Here is a 25,171-nt window from a genome sequence, read left to right on the forward strand (position 1 = left end):
ACCAATCACGAGGCCCCATGGTGTCCTACGGAACAGGAAGGTAAATTACAGTTGAACTGGCGGGAGTTTTTCACACAGAGTTTTATTTTCTCCGGAGGAGACCGAATAAGACAAATTAAACTGTAGGGAGCATCTATAGGCATCTTACAGCTTCACCACACAGGTAATTTTCGTGTCGCGGACCCGTAAACAGAGATAACAGGCAAACGACATAGCATCTATGTGTATTAAAGCTGCTCGAATGGTCCGAATAGTTGTACTGTTAACGTTTTATTAGCTGTTGTGAACAGCCGCTTGTGCACATACACATACAGTATAAACCAGGTTAAGGTTGATATATATTTTTGTTTCCATATAACTGCATAAACCTCCATGACATGGACAATGATATGAGATTTTGCCGTGTAATCCTGAACGTTATAATCGCGACTTTAAAATCGTCTACCTTTTCTATATAAAAGGTCAAATTAAAGCAGATTTCAGATTTATCCCATAATCTTGACATCTAGGCCTGAAACTGAGAACAGCCATGTGGAAAGTGATATTACTTTTATTCTTGAAATTGTTGTTTACCTTTGGTATGTGGTAGGTGACTATAGTCTGGATTATCTGTTTTGTTCCGAAGAGCAAAAAATAAATCGAATCTGATCTACCTTGGGTCCAATTGGCACTAGAAAAAGTTACTAGTCTAATCCATCATTTAATATATTACTCTGTTTATGATCAATGGCATCTTTGTGGGAGGAGTTTTGTTAGTTTTGTTAGGTAGTTAAACAAATCAGGGCACAGACCTCCCTGTTTTCCCCATTGCACCCTGAAAAGGCTTGACTGCTATTCACTTTTTTAAACAAAATTTAATTTTTTCTTTGGCAAGCACTAAATAGCTCTCCAGCAGCAGGGTTAGGGTAAGTTAGATTAATTAATTAAATTGGTTATTCACTGTCCAGTAAATTGTAAAATACTCGCACTGAAATATATGGTTAAAATAAATGGTTAAATAAATGTTTAATTCTATCTAAGTTGTCATGAAGCTCCTATTATTAATGCCAAATGTCCTTCATATGAAAGTCATACATTATGATGGACTTCTTGAAGTTGTTCCACAGACTTGTTGTTTAGTACTGTATATGTACTGTAAATTTAACTGTTTTTAAAGGTCTGCAGACCTGAATAGGTGTGCAGTATGAAGGCAGCCATTGACAAGATTCTGTCCTTGTCTGAGGGAGAAAGTATAAAGGAGCTTGAGCATCACCTCACTTCTCTGACTGATGACCAGGTTAGTATTGGAATAAAAGATACAGATTTAACTTCAAATGAACACTTTATGGCTAGTGCCATGAAAAGCTGGGGTGTAAAAATACAGTCCTATATAGAAGTTTGAATGCCCCTCGTCAGATTAAATGTTTTATTGAATTGATGTGAAAATACATTAAAACATTCTTTACAGAGGAAAACTTAAATATGGCATTTTTAGTGCACTGTTCTTGTTTATTTGCTGAGTTTACCATATTAGAAAGCATAAAATGTTTAGTAAAACAAAATGTCATAAAAAAAAACATGCCATAACATTAATATGTTAGATTCATAAAATAAACATTAACTGCACATTAAAATGTGCAGAAGTGCGTTCTCTGTAAAGGATGTGTTAACCTTTCACTTATAAAATCAACAAATGTGCAATTTGTGTAAGGGTGCCAAAAAAATGTGCATATGTTGTATATGATGTTGGAAGGATGTTTTGAAGGATTCGATTACTTTGTGATGATTTTATAACATCATTTTGAGATTACATGTTATTTTATGCACTTTTGATTTGTTTTCATGCACAATAAATATTTTTGTAGAGTTTAATGGTTTTTTTAGGTTTGCACCAAAATCATTTTAGGTGAGTTTTGTTTTAAGCTCTTTCCCATTGCAGTTGACAGCACTGATCACAAATGCTGCCCTAAAAGGAAAGGCTTCAGCAGCTGTGATCAAAGCCATATTCAAAGGTAATTTCGATCGCACTCTTAGGATTGATTTTTGCCAAGTAATCAAACTCTTAACAGTAATCTCCATTTGTCTATTTGTGCTTCACATTTAAGGCTCCCTGGTGAGTAGTTCAGATGGAGCCAGTCGCAGGTTGTGTGTGTATAAGCACTGCATTCCCCTCTGTGAATCTGGAGACCTGCAGACAGAAGTGGCTTCAGACATAATTGGGCTGCTAATGTTAGAGGTGAGACTGCATACTTGCTCAGAACACCATTAATCATTAATTTCTTTAACAGTACTGTCCATGCACATCTAAATGTAGTTCTTTTCTTTTTTGTCTTCTGCTGTCATCTATTAAAACACAATAATGTTCACTGTCTCCTGAGAAGATAAAGGGGAGTTATTTTATTAGTTATTCTGTCTCACTGTCTGTGTTACAGACACATACTTTGCCTGGTTCTGCACTGGCAGTGTTAGCATCTTTGTTTGTGGATGCTATTAAAGTAGGTGAAATGGGTAATGGCAAATCACTGGAGCTTTTCCCCACTATCCTAACTGCCCTGGCAGCAACAGAGGCCATAGCCTATGGCAAAGGTAAGGTTGTTTTTTTTTTTCACTCTTTTTGTCCTCAGAGTTGCTTGTTTCTGTGAATACATAGAGACCATTGTGTATGTTTTGTCCCACTCGACACTTCTATTATGTGTTTAGGTGAGTTAAGTGGAGACGAGTACAAGAAGCAACTGATCAATAGTCTTTGCTCAAGCAGGTAATAATTCTAAAACAGTTTATTTTATTTTAATTCTGGGGTTGTAATGATTTTCAGCTTTTTTTAATGATTTTCAAGATTTTCGATTTGAGGTCAAACCACCAAAAGTTCATTGAAGTCCCTAGAATTTATAAGTGACTTCAGGAAAAAAGGCCCAAATATTTGAGAGTGGGTTAGGCTATTATTGAAGATTATTAGAGGTGAGTCTGAGTGAAGAACAAGAATCGGGCCTGCATTCACTAAGCTTGTCAGAGTAGGAGTGATGATCTAGGATAAGATTCCTTTTTTATTTACTGTGACTTTACTGATCCTATCCTAGATCAGCACTTCTTCTCTGAGCAGCTTCTTGAATACGGGACCTGGACACATCAAGTCAAGACCAAGACTTTTCAGTAGTCAAGGCAGTGACCATAATAAGATTCTCTAATAATATAAAATGAAAAAAGAAACAGGGAAAACTGAAATTCATTTGTGGTTCATTTTACATACATTGTAATGGATTTTTGCATGACATGCATAATAAATGTCATACTTATGTCAAACATTACAGTAAATTGTAGTTTATATTATATTACAGTCTTAGCCCAACTTTGCATTGTAACTGATGGAAACAAATGATTGTGAGGTTATTCTCTATGCCTTTCCCTCTAAATCGTATGCAGAAGTCGCCACCTAAAATCAACTGAGTATAAACAAAACAACATACGTCCATTTTAATTATTAAATTATATCCAGTATAATCACAACAGATTTTATTTAAACATAGTTTAATAACATAGTTTAAACATAAACATAGTTCTGTTTCCATTTACCTCAGGGATGTAATCATGCAGTTAGTATTAGTGAATTAGTGACCATATCCACGATATGCTTAGAAATGCATATTTTGAACTGCAGTAATGATAAATATTGTCATTTAGTCCTGTTAAAACAACTATTCAATACCTACAGAGCACCTCCAAGTAGGGCACACAACTTTCTATATTTAGAACCCTAGTTTAAATCTGGTCATGGTACAGTTATTTGTGGCTGAGATTCTATAAGGGTAGAGTAGTCTTATTGCCCTCTCTGAAACATGTTCCGGTGAAAACATCCAGGCTTTCGAGCTGACATGTCTTGTGCTTTTAGAAGTAGTGTAATGTAGAAATTGCCTGAAAAACGGGGAAATTAAATTATCTTTTTTTTTTTTAAAATATTGCAAAGTTAATAATGTCTATTCAACTTTACAGTGATTTCTGTAAGCTACTTTATGTATTGCTCACCTGTACCTTCTTTGTTGTGCTTTCCTTACAGGTGGGACCCACAGTGTGTGATCCACCTCACCACCATGTTCAGGTTAGAAAGTGTCCACATTTTTAATTGAAGTGTTATGATCATCTTAACTTTTCAATTTGTTTTAAGTGTGATGCCCAATATGTTTTCAATGTGTTAAACATTTTTCCATCTTACAGTGATCTTTGTGCTGTGTAGCTTTGGGGAAATTCTTTCCTCCTTAATTGAGCATTACTTCAGTTCTGTATGTTTTCTTTCTCTTCTCAGGGATGTGCCGTTATCACCAGAGGAGCTGCAGTTTTTAATTGAGAAAATTTTGAGGATGTTCCACAAACTGGACCTGCAGGAGATCCCTCCTCTGGTCTACCAGCTGCTGCTTCTGTCTGCCAAGGTTTGCTGGCTCCACCTGTCTTCCCTTTATCTTACACAATCACAGTACAGTTACAGATGTAGTGCATATTTTTAGCCACTGAAAAATCTGATGATTGTAACACAGCTTGACAGTGTTTGTAGGTGAGTTTCTACATTAAGGAATCTGTGTTTCCTTTGAGCAGGGATGTAAAAAGCTTGTGTTACAAGGAATTATTGAGTATTTTCGAGAGCAGGATGTGCGTCAGAAAGAAGAGCAGAAAGAAGGAGAGTAAGTATGACCCCTTCTTCTAATAAATCAATCACTGCTGAGACTACTGAGCCCAGGCTGAATGTATTAATGATGCTATGTTGTCAGGAGTATGGATGTTGAGGTCCAGACCATCCCACAGGACCAGCTTAGGCATGTGGAAGGAACCACAATCTTACACATTGTATTTGCGTTTCGCCTTGACCATGAGCTTGGCAGAGAGTTCTTAAAAAGCCTCAAGGTATTTTCTCTCCAATTCTTTCCATCTGTCAGACTCATGTTGTTCAATTTTTTCTGTTCTGTTTTTTGTTCTTTAGTTCATTTTTTTTTGTTATTCATGCAATACAGCAGTAACGTAAAGTTTACACAGGGAATATTCAGGTTCAAATTGACCATTCAGCAGCTCAGAATAAGCACACCTTTGGGTTATTCTGTGAATTGAGTGTTTTTATTATTTGGAAAATTAATTATTTGTTTGTTTGAAATTTCATAGAATCTACATTTACCTGTTGGCTTGATAGCTCCTAAAGCGACACTAGCCTTATATGCCTTTCTAGTGGAGGGAAGGTGGAAAATGATGAAATACTCACAAACATTCTATGCTTTACAAAGTCTTACTGTAAGATGATAATAGTTGGTGATTGTTGGAGAATGTTGTGTTGAAGCCTTTTATCAGACAATATATTAAAAGCTTTACTCTATCTCATACTATGCCCTGTGGATATATGTTTTTTGTTTTGCCTTTATAGGTATCTCAGGGTCAGCCCCTGTGTCCCTTCAGTATTGCACTGCTGCTTTCTGTGGCCCGTATCCAGCGCTATGAAGAGCAAGTATGATATTTATCCTCCTCTCCTTCATCTCCTTCATCAGTATTTCTTTCTAATGGATTTTCTTTCTAAATTTGGAAATAAACAACAAAGTTTTAGAATTTTAAAAGAATGTTATGAAAAGGAAAATTAAGTAGAAATATTGAAGGTTCTACAGTATTTTATATTTAAGCAAATTTGTGACACTGAACTTGTTAAGACCTTTGTACCATAATCGTTATCCTGAAAATAAAACGTATTTGTTGACACGGTCCAGGTTTACAACTGTCAGTCTCAAGGAAAAGCAATTGGATGAGCTTAGTGAGCAAACCGCTAAAATTTTTAATAAAATAAATTGACATTTTGACTGGATGTCTATGGAGGAAAATATTCTAACAGGCTTGGCGCTCTGAACATTAAGCCTCCATTAACACATGCAGCTTTGCTAAGTCTGTCCTCCTTCTTTGTCCCTGCCTTGTCTTCGTGTCTTTTTTAATGTTGTGCAGGTGTTTGAGTTCCTAAAAGGAGCTGTTATGAAGAATTTCAAGGATGAGCAGGTTCAGCAGGGTTCTAAGCTTCTGCAGGATCTGCTACCCCCTTGCCACAGTGCTTCACAAATGATTCTAGACACTGTCAAAAACAGGTTGGCACATGCACATTAAAATCTAGCATCAGATATCTAGAATGTCATTAACCTGGCTGCTGGTGACGCATTTCTGGATTCCGATTATAAGCTTAGATTTGATCTCAGACTAAGGAACTTTTTACCTTTTTGTCATTGTAGTGCTTTGTTGTTATTCAAACATAAATTACATCTGTACCATTATGGCAGTGTGCTTTGTGTGCTATTACTGTAACTTGAATTGTGTTTTGGTCATTTTTCAGTGTGTTTGGCTGGGACCATGTCACACAGAGCCTAGTACAGTTAGGCTTTATCCTCATGGACTCCTTTGGACCAAAGGCGGGACCTTTTGGGAAGAATACTGAAGCTCCAACTACTACAGCTAAAACCCCGTCCCAGCTTGCATGTCGACTTGGTGGACAAGTTCTCCAGGAGAGCTTCAAGGTAAAGTATTAAAAAACATATTCTTCAGGATCTTCTTTTGCTGGTAAGCTTTATATTATATTGTAAAGATTTTATTTAAAAGGTCATTTTTTTTCTCAGCTACATGAGCCAATCAGAGGCGAAATCCTGGAGCAAGTCCTGAATCGACTGGTTACAAAGACAGCTTCGCCAGTCACCCATTTCATTGGTATGGGATCCAGAATCAGTGTGTTTATGATTATCTACCTATTCTGCTTTCTTTTTATGTTCTGTACCTCTTATTTTTTAATCCATCTTTCTCTTGGTCCAGAGCTTCTTTCCAACATCGTCTTGTCTGCTCCTATGATCCTCCTGGAGTCTTCATCAAAAGTGACGGAAACCTTTGATCAGCTATCCTTTCTGCCTCTTAGCACTGTGCAGGGACTTCTCAAAGCTGTACAGGTAATCACATCACACAGATCAGCTCCAGTCATATATTGACTTTAAAATCAGCATTTTCTTCTGAATGAATGGTCATATTCCATGGGCTTCATTGGTTTTGTAAATAAGTTCAGACTGCCATCTGATGTGGACCCCTTTGCTAAGCATTACACACACAAAGCCCTCTTTCTGCTGTTTTCTTTCTTCAGCCCCTGCTCAAAGTCAGCATGGCTTTAAAAGATGCTCTGATCCTCGTGCTAAGAAAAGCCATGTTCTCCAGGTATGAGAAATACAATGTTCTATAGGTATGGGGAGGGTGGGGGGGTGGGGGGGTGGGGGGGTGTGATGGGGGGGGGGCGGCATTAAAGATTCAGATTCTCCTTTTGATTACTCCTTGTATTCCAGCAGTTAGATGCTGTTTGTATAGCAACCAGGAAATGACATGTACCCTCCTGTAACCAGACAGTGCCCGTTAGTTCATGTGGATATGCTGTAACATATATATACTACTGCTGGGTGGAATTGAGGCATTTTTATACTTGCCACTTTCAGCATTTTTTTAAAACTAAACATTCAAATAGTGATTTCTGTACTGTCAGAAAGCAAAAATAATCAAACTGAGCAGTGTCTTCTTAACTTCTCAAATTGAATGCCTTTGTCACTCCTTGGCATTTAAATAAAGTGGTGCTGTTTCTGGTTTCAAACTAACTATAGCCTCGTTGGTCATTCCCCTACTTAGAAAAGTGTCTTTAAGATTATTGCACCTTCATATATTTTCTGATGCTGTTTTGCTCTCTCTGTAGTCAGTTAGATGGACGGAAATCTGCTGTGGCTGGCTTTCTCTTGCTGCTGAAGAACTTCAGAGTCTTGGGGAGTCTAGCCTTGAGTCAGTGCAGCCAGGCACTGACCTCTAGCCAGGTGACAGACCTGCCACTTATTAACAATTAACAACAGCTATGACAGAAAGTTATGTTCTGGAAGCTTCATTAGTGAGTGTGTATGAATGGTGTACTTTGTCTCAGGTCCAGGCAGATGTTCACTCACGCTATAACTCTGCTGCTAATGAAGCTTTCTGTTTGGAGATCCTGAGCAGCCTTCGCCGCTGCCTCGGTCAGCAGGCGGATGTGCGCCTCATGCTCTATGAGGTCAGATTCCTCTCCTATACCTCCTCTTAACCACCATTTAAAAATGAGAATTCCTTGCATTGTGTGCTATTGTCATTTTACTCTGAGCAGCTGGGTCATAATAATAATTGTGATATTATGACTAATTATTTAGGGATGCACAATGATATTAGTCACATTGTACTGGAAGATATTTGTTTAATGTATTTGTTTTGTACTAGAAAAGCAGAACATTTATGGGACACTGGGCTACTAATCTAGAATTTCTGCATTTTTATAAAATTCACTGCATTTTACTTTACAAATAAGTGTTCCTGTTGTCTAATCCCAGTGGAATTAGTCCCATTTTCTACACTTTATAAATATGCATATGAATCGGCATCAACAGCTATATACATAAAAAATTGCTACGTCAGTGCAGCCGTTTTGTCATTGTTGTAGTTGTTGTTGTTGTTGTTGCTGTTGTTAGTTTTGGATTGATTGATTGATTTGATTGATTGATTGATTGATTGATTGATTTTTTTATTTATTTAAAGGGTTTTCATGATGTTCTCAGACGCAACTCCCAGTTGGCAAGTTCCATCATGCATACCCTCCTGTCACAGGTGAGAGTGGGCATGTTTGTGTGCTGTACAGCCTAGAATCTAAAAGAGCTTGGACAGGAGACTGTTTTGGCCACTTGCAAGGTTTTATTTGATATACCGTACTCTTTGACCGCTTGTCACTTATGTGTATTTGTATCTTTCATCCAGCTCAGACGATACTATGAACCAGAGCAGGATCTCCTGCCTCCTGTGAAGCTGGAGTCATGTATAACTGCACAGGGAGACCAAGTCTTCCTTCAGGAACCTCTGGTACTGTACCTTCTGCTCTGTGGCCATTTGGAAAAATCAGTGATCCCCCTGTAGATATGTAGGAGAGTCTTCACATCTGTTTTAATACTTTGTAGATTGATGAAGATTGTTTTCATTTCTGGCTCCCTCTTTTTTTCCTCTTTCTCCTTCAGGCTCATTTATTTTCCTGTACAGTCCACTGCCTGCTGTGGCACCAGAGTGTGAATGAGACCACTGGGGGAGGTGCTGATGATGAAGATGAGGAAGATGAAGGAGGGTTCCAGGATGAACTCTATACAGTCCTGGACAGTGTAACTAGACGAATGATCAAGAGTGAACTAGAGGACTTTGAGTTGGTAAGCATCGAGATGAGTTCAGAAAAGTGAAAAGGTTTTTTTTTTTTTTTTTTTTTTTTTTTTTTTTTAAAGGAAAGCTTAAACATCTCATGTGATTAGTGAAACAGTGCCACTCCCAACTGAAGATTAACAAAACTGACATTTCACAGCAATCTTTGTCTTACAGGATAAGTCTGCTGAGTTCTCGATGGCATCCAGTGTTGGAGTGAAGAACAGTATTTATGCGGTTCTTGTGATGGGAATATATGAAGTTCTCATGGAATACAACTTCATTACAGGCAACTACAGGTAATATGGTCTGTTTATGTTTATAAGTTATCATGTGAATTCCTCGTGCTGTCCTGATCTTTTGTTGTTTACTTGTGAATGATGTAATTATGTAAAGGTGTCTGTGTGTTTGTTATGCAGTAAAAACCGGTTTCAGGAGGTATTGGAGCTGTTTAATTGTTACCATAAGTTGTCTGACATCCTGAGGGAGAAATCAGGAAAGGGCCGGACACTAGCCAGTAAAACCCCACGTAGTCTGCTCTCTTTGGGATTCGTGTCTACCCTTCTCACTGCTCTCTTCCGGTAGGTAAAGACTAGAAATATAATACTTGTTTTAATATGTATAAAAACAAAATATCTAATTTATACAAATACTCCAAATTAAGTTGCTCAAGCAAAACATGTTTGCTTTTGCCACGTTTGCTTCTTTAGTTTTTCATAGAAGCGACAAGCCTAATGTTGCGGAGTAAGTGACTTGTGCAAACTCTTATGCCTAAATCATCACTTTCCTCAAACCATGCTGAATAATTATCTCAAATGCACTTGCTTGTTTTTTTGCAGTTGCTAAAACAGTAGTAGCAGTCAATTCATTTCTGCATTTAACTGCATTTGGGGTGTGAAGAAAATTGTGATTTATTAATTTTTTTCTCCAAAAACTATTACTGTAATTCTTACCAAATATATATCAGCGTTACCAAATATTGGAGCTATTTATTTATTTATTTATTTATTAGTTGAATGGTGGCTCGGAATGGAGTAGAGACTGTGTTTTGTTTTTTGTTTTTTGTTTTTTTCTTCCGCCCATTCTGTTCAGAGACAGTGCTCAGAGTCATGAGGAGAGCCTATCAGTGCTGCGCTCCAGTGGGGAGTTTATGCGCTACAGTGTGAGTGTGGCACTGCAGAAGGTTCAGCAGCTGGAGGAGATGGGTCACACAGACGGGCCAGAGGGTCAAAGTCCTGACAAGACCTTTCACTACCTTTGCAACATCACCAGGTCTTTCTGTTCTAAACTGTTCCACATTAGCTTTTTATGCAAGAATTCAGCATCACTTAATATTCTGATGTCCTTGTCTCTTTTTAATTTGAAATTTGAATTTTTTAAGTTAATTTGAAGTTCTCTTTTACTTACATAATTATTGAACTGAGTATTCTATTCCAAACTTTATTTCACAGTTAGTTGCATAATAAATGACATGCACTGAATTTACATTCTGTATAAGAAGTTTCAGTTCTGCATTTCTGGCATTTTTGTTTCAATGCTCTAATATGCCAGATCATTTTTGAATGTCTACTTGAATACTTAAGGACACAATTATGGTACCAATTGAAAGTTTAGGATTTTTTTTTTAAACAAATATGCTTTGTTTCACTGAACCACATGTTGTGAATGTTTGCTGTCAAGTAATGTTGGATGTCTAAGTTTGCTGGGATAACAGTGACGTCTGAAGATTTATATGATCTATTCTTCTCTCCCCTCAGTGTGCTTATGTGGCGGTATACTAATATTCCATCAGCTGTGGAGGATGCTGGGAAAAAGGAGAAGAACCAGAGCATGTCTCTGCTGTGTCTGGAGGGGTTGTTGCGCATCTTCAGTACGGTGCTTCAGCAATACCCCACCAAAATGGCCAGTTTCCTCTGCTCTCTAGGTGTGTCACTCCTGGACTGACTGAGGGCATGTTTTATGGGGTTATTCAAGCGCTTATTACTCTGTTTTCTGCAGCATTAGCAATTGGAGTGTCTCTCTTCCTTTCAGATGTTTCAGAGGAGATGGAGGAAGAAGCTGAAAAGGCCAACCTGACTGAAAAGGCTGCCTTCTACATCCGTCAGTTTCAGGTAGTGTTTTTTTTTTTTTTTCTTTCTGAAACACACTGCACAGCTCTGATTGTGCTTTAATATAGGTGTGTAGGAGATGAAGAAGACATTTGAGCAGTACAGAGCTATTCTTTGGACAATCGGAGATCAATTTGGAGAGGAAATTAACTCTTAGAAGTTTAATGTTTGCATAGTTATGTGATTGGCTGTGTAATAAATTAGTTACATTTGATTTACATTATTTATCAGCAGGTTTGAATGTGCACTTCTGCCCTTTTTTGTTGTTGTTTTAATGATGAGAAGTCACAAACATTTTCCTTAAAAATAAGATTGAATGTGCAACAAACTTTTTGTCAAATTCAAATCTTAACATGTTTCTCTGCTTCTTATGAAAACAATTGATTTTTTGAAAAGTTTAGAATCTGTATATAACATCTGTGGGTTTGTTACGGTGTACAGCGAGCCCTGTTCAGTCAGTTGACTGGAGGAGAGGAGGATTTTAACAGCAGAGAGGCTCAGCTGCTGGTCAGCATCCTCAGTCTACTCTCACGCCTGCTGGAGCCCTCTTCCCAACAGGTAACCTTTCACACATTCTACTCTCAGTTCCATCATAATAGTGCATTTTATGAATATATCTTTAATTATGAAATGTCTTCTACTACTTTAACAGTTTGTCCAAATGATTACATGGACAGTCAAAATCTGCAAAGAAACCAGCTTTGGTAAGCTATGCTCTCTCTTACTCTTCATTTCATTTGCCAAGTCATACTAGCCAAAACATTATGAAGTAAGAACTTAACTTGTGTTACTTGCGCACTCTGCCTGGCAGAATAAGATGTCCTGTAACTGCAGCAGAAAAGAAGCTGCTTTATCAGTGGCTTACAGCTTAAAGCTCATATCTCTCTTATTTGTGTGATTATATTTCCTGTCTTTCTCTTTCAGAGGATATTTCCTTCAGCAAGGGTCTACTGTCTCTTCTCTTCAGTCTGCATGTCCTCTACAAAAGCCCTGTGTCTGTGCTGTGGGAGCTGTGTCAGGACATCCACAGTGTGCTTGGAGACATAGACAAGGTACCACATCAAACACATACATAGGACTGCATAATGTGTGAACAGAGATCAGGTATTGCATAACACACAAACATTACCCACAGTAAAGGGGCTGTCCGCTGTATTGCAAATTACCTAGACTTGATCAGGCACGAAAATCAGATTTCTAAAAATAAAATATAACCTATTGTGGGGAAAAAGTATTTAGTCAGTCACCAATTGTGCAAGTTCTCCCACTTAAAAAGATGAGAGAGGCCTGTAATTGACATCATGGGTAGACCTCAACTATGAGAGACAAAATGAAGAAAACAAATTCAGAAAATCACATTGTCTGATTTTTAAAGAATTTATTTGTAAATAATTGTGGAAAATAAGTATTTGGTCACCTACAAACAAGCAAGATTTCTGGCTGTCACAGACCTGTAACTTCTTCTTTAAGAGGCTTCTCTGTCCTCCACTCATTACCTGTATTAATGGCACCTGTTTGACCTTGTTATCTGTATAAAAGACACCTGCCCACAACCTCAAACAGTCACACTCCAAACTCCACTATGGTGAAGACCAAAGAGCTGTCGAAGGACACCAGAAACAAGATTGTAGACCTGCACCAGGCTGGGAAGACTGAATCTGCAATAGGCAAGCAGCTTGGTGTGAAGAAATCTACTGTGGGAGCGATAATCAGAAAATGCAAGACAAATAAGACCACTGCTAATCTCCCTCGATCAGGGGCTCCGCGCAAGAAGAAAATGATCACAAGAACGGTGAGCAGAAATCCCAGAACCACACGGGGGGCCTAGTGAATGACCTGCAGAAAGCTGGGACCAACGTTACAAAGGCTACTCTCAGTAACACACTACGCCGCCAGGGACTCAGAACTTGCGGTGCCAGATGTGTCCCCCTGCTTAAGAGAGTACATATCCGGGCGTGTCTGAAGTTTGCTAGAGAGCATTTGGATGTTCCGGAAGAGTATTGGGAGAATGTCATATGGTCAGATGAAACCAAAGTAGAACTGTTTGGTACAAACACAACTCATGTTTGGAGGAGAGTGAATGCTGAGTTGCATCCAAAGAACACCATACCAACTGTGAAGCATGGGGTGGCAACATCATGCTTTGGGGCTGTTTCTCTGCAAAGGGACCAGGATGACTGGTCCATGTACATGAAAGAATGAGTGGGGCCATGTATCGTGAGATTTTGAGTGCAAACCTCCTTCCATCGGCAAGGACAGTGAAGATGAAATGTGGCTGGGTCTTTCAGCATTACATTACATTACATTACATTTACATTTAGCACAGTTTTATCCAAAGCGACTTACAAATAATGAGGTACATAGAACAAACATAGTCAGGCCTTAAAGGAGGCCAAAGGGTAATATCGGGGTAGAGAAGGGAAGGAGGTCAAGAAGGAGATGAGGTTGGTAGTGGTTAGATTGCAAGAGGCAATTAGAGTAAGTGCTCCCTGAAGAGCTCTGTCTTCAGGAGTTTCTTAAAAATAGCGAGGGACGCCCCTGCTCTGACAGTGGAAGGTAGCTTGTTCCACCATTGGGGAATCAAGTATGAGAACAGTCTCGATTGCTTTGTGTGAATGTTTGGCAAAGCTAAGCGACGTTCATTGAAGGATCGCAGCGGCCGGGTGGTGCTGTAAGCCTTTAGGAGCGAGTGCAGGTAGGAAGGGCCCTGCTCTGTTAACACCTTGTAGGCAATCGTAAGAGTTTTAAATTTGATACGAGCAGCAACCGGTAACCAGTGGAGCTCAATGAGCAGTGGGGTGACATGCGCCCGTTTTGGTTGGTTAAAGACCAGACGCGCTGCAGCGTTCTGAACCATCTTCAGTGGTTTTTCAACACAGGCCGGGAGGCCCGTTAGTATGGCATTGCAGTAGTCGAGGCGTGAGATGACCACTGCTTGTACCAAGAGTTGGGTGGCTTGTTGTGTTAGAAACGGCCGTATCTGTCTGATGTTGTACAGCGCAAAGCGGCAGGACCGAGCCACCGAGGCAACATGGTGCGTAAAGGAGAGTTGGTCATCTACCATAACCCCCAGGTTCCTAGCAACCTTTATCGGGGAGAGTGAGAGTGAGTCAATGGTTATGGTGAAGTTGTGTTGAATGGATTGTTTAGCTGGTATAACCAGAAGTTCAGACTCTCTGACAATGACATGACATGACAATGATCCCAAGCACACTGCCAGGGCAACAAAGGAGTGGCTTCGTAAGAAGCATTTCAAGGTCCTGGAGTGGCCTAGCCAGTCTCCAGATCTCAACCCCATAGAAAACCTTTGGAGGGAGTTGAAAGTCCGTGTTGCCCGCCGACAGCCCCAAAACATCACTGCTCTGCATGGAGGAATGGGCCAACATACCAGCAGCGGTGTGTGCCAACCTTGTAAAGACTTAGAGAAAACGTTTGACCTCTGTCATTGCCAACAAAGGATATATAACAAAGTATTGAGATGAACTTTTGTTATTGACCAAATACTTATTTTCCACCATTATTTGCAAATAAATTCTTTAAAAATCAAATGTGATTTTTCTGATTTTTTTTTTTTCTTTCTCATTTTGTCTCTCATAGTTGAGGTCTACCTATGATGTCAATTACAGGCCTCTCTCATCTTTTTAAGTGGGAGAACTTGCACAATAAACTAAATACTTTTTCCCCACTGTAAGCCATACTTCAAATGGAGTTAAAAGTTAGAAATACTCCTCACTTCAGACTGCACAGTGATTGACCGTGCCAAAGCCATGGCAATGCAAGCTACCCCATTGCATCTGGTTTTTTTTTGTTTGTGTTTTAAAACTTTTATTTTCTGGCAGAGATTGGACTTTGAATCTTTGTGACATAATGGATTACAAAGTTATGGTTAGCTGAGAGTGAGTACAGTAATCATGGTAAGAGAAGTGTTAATGGCCAGCACATTTAGGAATTTGGCAAGCACATAATGCTAACACTGGTTGTATTTGCCAAGTCATAATGGCTAAAAATTCTGAAGAAAGAATTTGTTACTTGCATATTCTGCGCACACTGCCTGGCAGAATCTTGTAGCAGCAGAGAAGCTTTATCAGCCTGAGTTGCAGTCCACACCCATTTCCCTCTCTATAATTTTCTCTCTCTGAATAGGATGTGGAGGTGGAGAAGCAGTCTCATTTTACCATTGTCAGCACAAAGACAGCAGCATCCACCACAGTGAGTTCCCTAAGCCTGTTTGTCAAAGTCCATAAAACAGTATTTCTCCACCCATTCAATGGGGCATACTATGGTTCCACATTTTGGCTGTAACCAGAGATATAGAGGAGGCAGGAACGCCTGAAACACTCACCATGGCATCTGTTTATGCAGAAAGTCCTCCCCTTCAAAAAGAAAATGAGCCAGTTGGCTTGTTGGCAAAGTTGCAAGCTAGAGAAGCCCCACTTGTATGTTGAGAAATATGCACATGTAATAGACAGCACAACCTAAAAAAAAACAAACTTTTTTGTATGTATTATTTGTGCCAAACGCTAACAACTATTTATGCTCATTTTGTCTGATTTTACCAATGTTTTTAATGTGACTTTCATTTTTTTCAGAATTTTTAAGTCTCTATTCAAAGAGGTAGGCTGGTCTTATATGACTGGACAGCTGCTAAATGAACAGACTTTCCTAGAAGTCTGTTAATTTTACTCTAAACCTATGTTGTGAACTGGCATACAGCAAAAATGTGGAACTTTCAAACTGGATAATACACTGTCACATCCTATTGACTGATTTATGAAACGGGACTGCAAAAATTTTAGGTGACAAGTGTAAGGTTCGAGTTAATTAAGTCTTTATTCTCATTCTTTATTTCTCTAGCTGTTGGTCTTGTCCCAGGTGGGAAAAGTACTGGATGAGGTGGACTGGCTAATTGCCAAAAAGAAAGACCAATCAACTTCTGATAGAACAACTTCAGGTGCTGCTCTAACATACACATACATACGCATGTTAGCATGCACACAGGTGCCTGCACTGGACCATGCCCTTTGTGTCTGTATGGGGAAACTAATCTTTCCTAGAACATTTCAATAAATGGAAAGTATTCTTTGTTTTTCTTCCAATTTTTGTATAAGCAAAATGTTCTGGGTGTTATTATTATCGTATTATAGGCATTGCAGTTAGGTGTGTGTGTGTGTGTGTGTGTGTGTGTGTGTGTGTCTCTTTCAGGAGGTGCCACTCAGTTGACGGGTCAGCAGGACCCTGTGGAGAAAGCAGTGACTCTGCAATTAGGGACTTTGCTGACCGCTCTGAACGAGCTGGTGCAAACAGCCCTTCCCACTGGAGCCTGTACAGACACTCTGCTACGAGAACTCAGCCGAACCTACGCCATCCTCACCACCCTCATCAAATACGTGAGAGCCACACATACAAATATACAGACCCAAACACATATCTAAGAGTAGAGCCATAAAACAACAGTTTACACATACTGTTCTAAATTATTCATCTTGCCCAAAATGATTCTTTACCATATAGTCTACAACAGCATTCACCAGTTCTGTTATTGGGGTTTCCTTGTTTTCATTGTGCCCAGCACACCTGAATCAACTCATTACCTTAACAAATCTCATACTGCTCAGTCAGCAGTCAGTCACGTGTAGCAAATCAAAAGGCATAGGGAATACCTTCAAAGTACAGCCTGAATACAAAATATTAAAGTACCCATAACCTGCATTCTTGAATTTTATTATTTCTGTTATAACATTTTTGTGGATTTTTGTACAAAAACTGGTAATAAGTAATTTTTACATGACCACTTCCCAACCTTTATTTATCCTTTAGAATTAAAGAGGCAGTTTAAGACTGATTAAAGTTTGCATTTAAGACTGATATGTAAACTACTTCTGTTCTATTTGGCTGCCTTTTTCTCTGCCTCATTCAAAAAGCACTACAACCTGAAACAGTCTTTGTAACATTTGTAACAGGTTAAATGGGTTGGTGTATGTAATGAGTGACTTTCCAGTTCATGTTACAAATTTAGCACCGTCACCCAGGACTGGTCAGATTGTGCCTCAGTGTCACCGATATGGGTGAGGTTTGACTTTCACTTGCTTATGCAGATCCCTTCTTTCAAGATGTTTGAGCTGCATCTTTACATTGTAGACATCTGTGGATTTCATCAATTCCTCCAAATCATTTTTATAATTTGTGCATATCAAACTGCAGAGCTTATACTCCCTGAGTGATAACACAAATGTGTGACAGACATGTTGCTGGGAACTTGTGTAGTTTAATTGTTCTTTTCTGTCTGCAGTACATACAGGTGTGTGCAGCTCATCCTGGCCAACTGCCTGCTCGACTGGAGAAACTGGTGAGAAGATCCCTCTTTAAGAGTTGTCTTATAGGATAATCGGGAAATTCATTTGAGTTCAGTCTAGTTAATGTTGACTGTCTATCAAAGGCAGAATTAGCAGTCTTCCATATATGACTGCTGATGTTTTCTAAATATTTACTTAAGAATGCCTGACTGGTCTGTTTGTGCAGGTGAAGCTGTCAGGCTCTCATCTCACTCCTCAGTGCTACTGTTTCATTACTTATGTACAGGTACGTTTCTTTTCATCTGCCCCCTTTTTACCCAAGGTGCTGTGCATCCTGTTTTTTTTTTTTTCCCCTAACTCCCTGTTCTGTTGATGTGCGGTATTATTTAGAGTGGTGAGGCCAGTGTAGGAGCAAATGACAAGAAGAAAAAAAGGAAAGAAGAGGAAGCTGTTATGGCTGCATCAGTAAGAACACCTACTCTGGTTTCTGTGGGTTCATTTATGACCTCTACAACTCTGATTGTCATTTTTAATAATTATATTCCTTTAGGCCAAAGTTCTTCGTGCGAGCAAAGCAATTCCCACCCTAATCTTCAATATCGAGCAGTATGAGAAGTTTTTAATTCTTCTCTCCAAGAAATCAAAGGTATAGGGATATATGTGATAGACCTTACATAAAGCTTTACCACACAGTAACAGTAAAGAATACTAACAGTAATGTTTAACACAATGTACTGTGGCATTTTCCTCAGGTGAATTTGATGCAGTACATGAAGCTGAGCACTTCAAGAGATTTCCGGATCAACGCTGCCACGCTTGAGGCTGCCCTGCAAGAGCAACAGCAGGAGAGCCAGCAGGTTTGCTTCCCTTTCCTCTGCATTTCATCTAATGCCAATAACCACACTCCAGAACATTCTGTTTCAGAACAGTCTGTTTCAGGTTTGTGTTTGAATAAAGTTGATTATGCAAATTATCAACAGATATAACAAAATAAATCCTTACAAAGGATACTCTGACACTCTTCCAAATGGAAAACGTTTAGAAATAGAAAGCACAATGCCAACCCTAACAGTTAAGGTGAGTTATCAAGCTATCAAAAGAAATCAACAGAAAGAATACTGCAGCTATGGATTGTGCTAATGATGACACACTCCCATTATTCCTTCAGACCGAGGTCTCTCAAGTTTCTGAGGAGAGTCAAGCCCCCAAGAAGAAGAGAAGAAAGCAGTGAAATTTTGGACTCTCCTTTCTGATCCTCCATTACCCACTCAGACATGTTTTTTTGTTTGTTTGATGTTTCGCTGTCATCCAGGTCTCCAGTTATTTGAAGGCTGTTTGAGCTGGCTATCTTCCTTTGGCTAAACAACCTTTGGTAATTTCGATTAACTGATAAATGTCCAAGGCTTCACCTGTTGATAAAAAAAATTATATAAAGCATTTTGTTGATTTCCAAAATAAAATTTAAATACTAATTTAGAGGTTCTTCATATTCCTAACTTACTTAAGCGTTGCTTTCCAGCAAATGCTAATACATTTATTGTTTGCATCAGTTTGCAAGACAAAACCCCTAACAATTGTGAAGGGCATTACTATGTACAATGAATTTCTAAAAGACTATCTGAGGAAGGTAAGATACAATCTAAAAAATGTAGGACATATTGTTTAAATGTAACAGATTTAAGAAATGTTTTTCTCACCTTTCAATAGTATTTACCTGTATTCCTACATATAAAAGTACAGCTACATCTTTTATTGTTGTCTTCTAGCCTACACTCACTCACCTTGTGGCAGTCCATAATGGCGCTCAAGTCCAGTGGGGTTAGATGGGGTCACACAGTCAAGGGTGACCTCCTTCCTCAAGCATTTGTCAATGTCTACTGCACTGAAGAAAGCCACAGACTGAGGGAGATCCTTCATGCCCAATTTATAGGCAAACATACATCTAAGGATACATGAGGAGGAGTTAATATACCATATAGGACCAGTTACTATAATAAGCATGTATAATGAAGAACGATACTGTAAAGCACCTTCCACACAGTACTATTAAAAGTCAGAAACTAGCCCTCATTCATGTCATTTCTAGTCAAAACAGCCAGTATTCTTTTTTTTTCCTGCATCACAAAAAAGGCAAGAATTTCAGACCATTATTGTTGGTCTGTAAATCATTACGTTTTGACACAACATAAAGGGCAACTGCCTTTTTAAAATTATGTAAAAAACTGAATGGAGAGAGGAGGTTTTGTCCCAAAGTTTTTTTTTCCTCCTTATCACTCACTTAATACTGAGATTTCATTTTCTCAATAATTCTATTAGAGAATAGTCTAAACATTTAATAAACTGTACTAACCGGGTGAGCAGGTTAGTGATCTGCAGAGCGAGTGCTGCTCTGTAGCGGTCCTCACTTGTAACCAGGTAGCGCACTTCATCATGAATACTGATACAGAAGCGGCCATCAATGTCATACTCCTCCAGCAGCCACCTCATGGCCACCAGCATCAGGTGCAAGTAGTCCACTGCTGAACTCTGAACCACCCAGTTCACCCTGCTGGTGATAAACTGAAAATACAAAAAGTCATAATTAAAACCCAGAGAATACAGTATGTGATTTTTTTGTTTAAATGAAAAATATGTTTAATACAACACTTGTGTTCATATTACTGCCCTTGAATAACAGCCATAGAAGCTTTGATTCAAAGCAGCAGAACATGGATGGGTTAAACAGGTGGAGAAATTAAGAAAGGCTTTATGAGTTTTGAAAATAGCAGCACCTCTTCTTTGACAACAGCAGGTTCTAAGGCTCTGGAGATCCTGCAGCCCAGCACAGGGGTGGCAGGCTGCTCTGAGTGAGCGATGCTCTCTAGCTTGTTGAACATCTCTGACTCTGTCCCTCCAGCCCACACTCGGCGGCCTGCCATGTCCCACCTCCTCTTATTTTGAGAACTACAGGAGCAAGACATTCACCACAAATTATACCAGCAGCTTTTACTCTTGAACAAGTACAGTTCTGTAATTACTGGCACCCTTGGTAAAGAAGGGTAAAATAGGTCATAAATAAATGTCTTTGTGCTAACTAACCAGTCTCACACTGAAAATATGAAGAAAAAAAAATCTCTCTTAATTTAAACAAATTTAATCTAAGAAAACAAATCCTAAATCAAAATACAGTTTTAACAAAACTACTTGTCAATTATTAGCACTGCTAGAAATTCCAATGAAATTCCTTTACAATGTAATGGAAGCATTTGTCTTTCATTTGAGTGTTCGGGTACCCTTAAGCAGTCATGCATGACTGGTTTCACTGGGATGTAAATACACTGCTCAAAAAAATAAAGGAAACACAAACAACATAATATAACTCCAAGTAAATCAAACTTCTGTGAAATCAAACGGTCCACTTAGGAAGCAACACTGACAATCAATTTCACAGCTGTTGTGCAAATGGAATAGACAACATGTGGAAATCATTGGCGATTAGCAAGACACACTCAATAAAGGAGTGGTTCTGCAGGTGGGGACCACAGTACATTCTCAGTACCTTTCTGCTTTCTGGCTGATGTTTTGGTCACTTTTGAATGTTGGTGGTGCTTTCACACTTGTGGTAGCATTAGACGGACTCTACAACCCACACAAGTGGCTCAGGTAGTGCAGCTCATCCAGGATGGCACATCAATGCGAGCTGTGGCAAAAAGGTTTGCTATGTCTGTCAGCATAGTGTCCAGAGGCTGGAGGTGCTACAACCTAGCAGCAGGACAGCTACCTCCGCCTTTGTGCAAGGAGGAACAGGAGGAGCACTGCCAGAGCCCTGCAAAATGACCTCCAGCAGGCCACAAATGTGCATGTGTCTGCACAAACAGTTAGAAACCGAGTCCATGAGGATGGTATGAGGGCCCGACGTCCACAGATGGGGGTTGTGCTCACAGCCCAACAGGACGCTTGGCATTTGACAGAGAACACCAGGATTGGCAAATTCACCACTGGCGCCCTGTGCTCTTCACAGATGAAAGCAGGTTCACACTGAGCACATGTGGCAGACGTGACAGAGTCTGGAGCGCAATCTGCTGCCTGCAACATCCTTCAGCATGACCAGTTTGGCAGTGGGTCAGTAATGGTGTGGGGTGGCATTTCTTTGGAAGGCAGCACAGCCCTCCATGTGCTTGCCAGAGGTAGCCTGACTGCCATTAGGTACCAAGATGAGATCCTCAGACTCCTTGTGGGACCATATGCTGGTGTGGTTGGCCCTGGGTTCCTCCTAATGCAGGACAATGCTAGACCTCATGTGGCTGGAGTGTGTCAGCAGTTCCTGCAAGATGAAGGCATTAAAGCTATGGACTGGCCCGCCCATTCCCCAGACCTGAATCTGATTGAGCACATCTGGGACATTGTGTCTCGCTCCATCCACCAACGGCACGTTGCACCACAGACTGTCCAGGAGTTGGCGGATGCTTTAGTCCAGGTCTGGGAGGAGATCCTCAGGAGACCATCCGCCACCTCATCAGGAGCATGCCCAGGCGTTGTAGGGAGGTCATACAGGCACGTGGAGGCCACACACAATACTGAGCCTCATTTTGACTTGTTTTAAGGACATTACATCAAAGTTGGATCAGCCTGTAGTGTGTTTTTCCACTTTAATGTTGTGTGTGACTCCAAATCCAGGCCTCCATTGGTTAATAAATTTGATTTCCATTGATGATTTTTGTGTGATTTTGTTGTCAGCACATTCAACTTTGTACAGAACAAAGTTATCAATGAGTATTTCATTCATTCAGATCAAGGATGTGTTGAGTGTTCCCTTTATTTTTTTGAGCAGTGTATAAAGGTGCCACAGAAGCCAAATTCCCTTAATCATGTATCAAATGTGGGAATATTTGAGGATACACAAACAATATTTCTGTCTCATATGTTGACCTTCGGAAATCAACAAATTGCTCTAAAAATGCACATACCTATTGTGAGTGCAATAATTAAGAATTTTCAAAGAAATGGAGTGATCAGCATGGTAACATGGGGTCAGCAAAACTACAAGCACACATCACCTCCACACCAAGAGATTATTTGAAAGGAATGCCAGGAGCTAAACACAAACAAGCACCTAAAGTTTACTAGATGCTACTGTTAGTTGAGAAATTTTAACAACAAACACTCAAAATGGGTCCCGTGAACTTTGTTAAGACATACAGGGCATCGCGGCCCCCATGAAGAACCACAAATCTCTAAATGAAAATCTGGCTGTTTCTGATAAAAAGCTAAAATTACATTGGATCTTCTTACAGGACATTGATCCAAAACATACAAATTGACCAAAAAAAAAAAAAAAAAAGGTACAAAGACCACAGACTCAAGCTTTAGACATGGCTATGCCAGTTCCACGACCTAACTGTAAACCTATAGGATGAACTAAAGAGAAGAGTAGAGAACAGAAGACTTAAGACTGGAAAATCTGGAGTACTCTCAGATTCCTTGATGTTTTCTCCAATCTCATGAAGCATTATAGGAGAAGACTTATTGTTTTTCTGTTGGTAAAGTTAGGTTGCACAAAGTACTACAAGCAGGAGTGTCAGCAATTGCGACATATGTTGTGGGACAGTAAACTAACCTTTTCCCAGCTAGTTTAGAAATCCTGCGTAATTCCTCTCTGGTGACAGTGCCGTCTTCATCCCTCTCCACATTCAGACCCAGATTCTTAACCAGCCACTCACCCTCCTCGGAGAGATGATACCTGTGTCCACAATTAATATGTTATTTTACCCATAAAATGTCACTTTACTAGTAAGATCTGCGTCCAGCTGCCGCACCTGCGCAATCCTTTTGTTAGTGCATACATCTGTTTGGCTTTACAGGCTGCCTTGTGTTGGCTGAGCCGGTGGTTGAACTGCATGAGCAGGCGTTCAGCGAAAGGCTGGCCAGCCCCGTATATCCGGCCATAGTTGAAGACTTTGGCGTGTTCACGACTGATGCCCACAGCTTCTGCGGTGCGGCTGTGAAGGTCAGTTCCCTGACTCTTCTTCCCCTGTAGGGTCATCCATCCAAACGCTGTACAGCCTGAGAGGAAAAAGCCAGTAGTGTAACACTGTTTCTAACACTACGTTGCTATCAGAAGTGATACTGTGTAGTTGTTTTTACAAATGCTGTAAAAAGGTCTTGAGAGACGCTTGAACACATCTTGAGACTTGTCTTTTGCTACACCTTGGTGTGATGCCAAGCCTGTCTGCAGCTTCAAAAGAACTGCTGATCTGGAGAAAATCTGATTTCTACAAATAATATTTTAACATATTGACAAGTAGCTGATTGAAGCACTTGGCAGTTGAATAAAGTCTTTGGCTCTAATAGGGATTAGAGAAGCAAATCAATCTGGCAACTAGGCTCACCATGCATGCCAGCAAAGTGAGACTCTCCCAGCACAGCAGCAATCCACAGCTCCTGAGAGTCAACATCTGCCCCTACCAGGTGGTACCCAGGAGGCACCTGTACCATAGCTTTCAGTTCACTGCCCACACGACCCCGCTGAAAACACATACACATATCTAAACAGTGATTTACACATAAAATCTTAGTTTCATTGACAGCACAACATAGGAATCTGGTCTTCTTTCAGTGATTCTGACATGGAAGCTATGATGCATATAAATTTTTAAATTTAGATTTCAGACTTTCATTATGATGAGATATTAATCTGTACTCAAAACTAATAAAAATATGCAAATATGGTGGTGTAATAAAGGAATCTGCTTAACCATAGAGCAGAAAAGATTCTAGTGTTTGGGGAGAATGAACTTGCTCCTCTTACTTCACTTACCTGTGCATTACTGGCAGTCAGCCATGTTGGCTCCACAGCTCTGCGGGTGACCGTTCCAGCAGTGATAACCTGGGGCAGGATGGCACCATACTGCCCTTCCTCATCATAGTCAACATGTCTGTTGCAAAGTAGAAGAAAAAAGGTGATTTAAAGGTTTTCAGTAGAGTGACCACAATGTTGCTAGCAGACAGTGTAAAGTAACTGCAATACCTATTAACAGTGCGAGGAAATTCTCCCTTACGAAGCCAGACAACCATCTGAGAACTACACAGACAGATGGCCAAAAGCAAGTTATTTCTAATGAATCAAAGACAAGCCTGCTCAATAAAGCTAAAGTCAATATTACAGGGCATTTCACCAGATCGTTACTGGAAAAATACTGAGGCAAGTCTACCTGATGCGTTTCTGGGCATTTCTCCAAAATGAGATCATCTTGTTGATCTCCAGAGCCCGCGCTGCATTAGTTCCTCCTCGTCCTGCCTGAAGGGTCCCATCCTCCATTTTAGGTAGGAAGTCTTTAGAGAAGGGGCTGCCCACATTATTCTCATTCCCATCCTAACATGTAAAAGCACTGGTAAAAATCATACTCAAAGCTATGCGTACGAAGAGCTGTTAATTCATATAAAGAAATGTGATAAAAGGGAAGAGTTTTAATGCACCTTATGAGGTAACTTAAAGAACCAACATCCAGGGATGTTCACGTCATTGTATGGTCCGTTACCATGGTGATAAGGACACTCACTTATATCTGTTTCCAAATCATATGATACCTG

The 25,171-nt window shown here is 39.8% G+C and overlaps 2 protein-coding genes across 4 annotated transcripts in view; one reads left to right on the plus strand and one right to left on the minus strand.

Annotated features, from left to right (window-relative positions):
- The first annotated feature begins 46 nt into the window (after nt 1-46).
- On the plus strand, nt 47-19,078 carry fanci (FA complementation group I). The gene is made up of 38 exons (XM_017700111.2): nt 47-163; nt 1,157-1,276; nt 1,919-1,991; nt 2,085-2,215; nt 2,412-2,565; nt 2,680-2,737; nt 4,031-4,072; nt 4,277-4,400; nt 4,564-4,649; nt 4,737-4,869; nt 5,378-5,458; nt 5,941-6,077; nt 6,320-6,500; nt 6,600-6,687; nt 6,790-6,920; nt 7,109-7,179; nt 7,703-7,817; nt 7,922-8,044; nt 8,560-8,628; nt 8,776-8,877; nt 9,030-9,212; nt 9,379-9,500; nt 9,621-9,782; nt 10,294-10,473; nt 10,959-11,125; nt 11,233-11,312; nt 11,751-11,867; nt 11,962-12,013; nt 12,234-12,361; nt 15,453-15,518; nt 16,164-16,260; nt 16,512-16,696; nt 17,599-17,655; nt 17,829-17,888; nt 17,993-18,067; nt 18,153-18,248; nt 18,355-18,459; nt 18,771-19,078. The coding sequence occupies exons 2-38, from the start codon at nt 1,184-1,186 to the stop codon at nt 18,831-18,833; spliced, it is 3,987 nt and encodes a 1,328-aa protein (XP_017555600.1). The 5' UTR covers nt 47-163; nt 1,157-1,183; the 3' UTR covers nt 18,834-19,078.
- Nucleotides 18,200-25,171, minus strand: part of polg (polymerase (DNA directed), gamma) — a 15,618-nt gene continuing 8,646 nt past the window's right edge. For 2 of the 3 annotated variants that reach the window (XM_017700113.2, XM_017700115.2), the window contains 11 exons: nt 25,058-25,168; nt 24,793-24,953; nt 24,609-24,662; nt 24,399-24,516; nt 23,971-24,106; nt 23,398-23,644; nt 23,199-23,321; nt 20,374-20,545; nt 19,953-20,161; nt 19,384-19,544; nt 18,200-19,011 (listed from right to left, as the gene is read on the minus strand). In XM_017700113.2, coding sequence (XP_017555602.1) covers nt 18,947-19,011; nt 19,384-19,544; nt 19,953-20,161; nt 20,374-20,545; nt 23,199-23,321; nt 23,398-23,644; nt 23,971-24,106; nt 24,399-24,516; nt 24,609-24,662; nt 24,793-24,953; nt 25,058-25,168 — 1,557 coding nt within the window. In that variant the 3' untranslated portion in view covers nt 18,200-18,946. The remainder of the gene's footprint in view (nt 19,012-19,383; nt 19,545-19,952; nt 20,162-20,373; nt 20,546-23,198; nt 23,322-23,397; nt 23,645-23,970; nt 24,107-24,398; nt 24,517-24,608; nt 24,663-24,792; nt 24,954-25,057; nt 25,169-25,171) is intronic. The other variant, XM_017700116.2, reaches the window with a different exon arrangement.

The sequence above is a fragment of the Pygocentrus nattereri genome, chromosome 11, assembly GCF_015220715.1.
Source record: "Pygocentrus nattereri isolate fPygNat1 chromosome 11, fPygNat1.pri, whole genome shotgun sequence".
In the NCBI taxonomy this organism is placed as follows: Eukaryota; Metazoa; Chordata; class Actinopteri; order Characiformes; family Serrasalmidae; genus Pygocentrus; species Pygocentrus nattereri.

Excerpts from the sequence above, each read along its gene's own strand:
- fanci (XM_017700111.2), top strand. The coding sequence starts at position 1,184 with ATGAAGGCAGCCATTGACAAGATTCTGTCCTTGTCTGAGGGAGAAAGT. Across the intron at positions 1,992-2,084 it reads GATCAAAGCCATATTCAAAG|GCTCCCTGGTGAGTAGTTCA; the intron begins GTAATTTCGATC and ends TTCACATTTAAG. Across the intron at positions 10,474-10,958 it reads TACCTTTGCAACATCACCAG|TGTGCTTATGTGGCGGTATA; the intron begins GTCTTTCTGTTC and ends CTCTCCCCTCAG.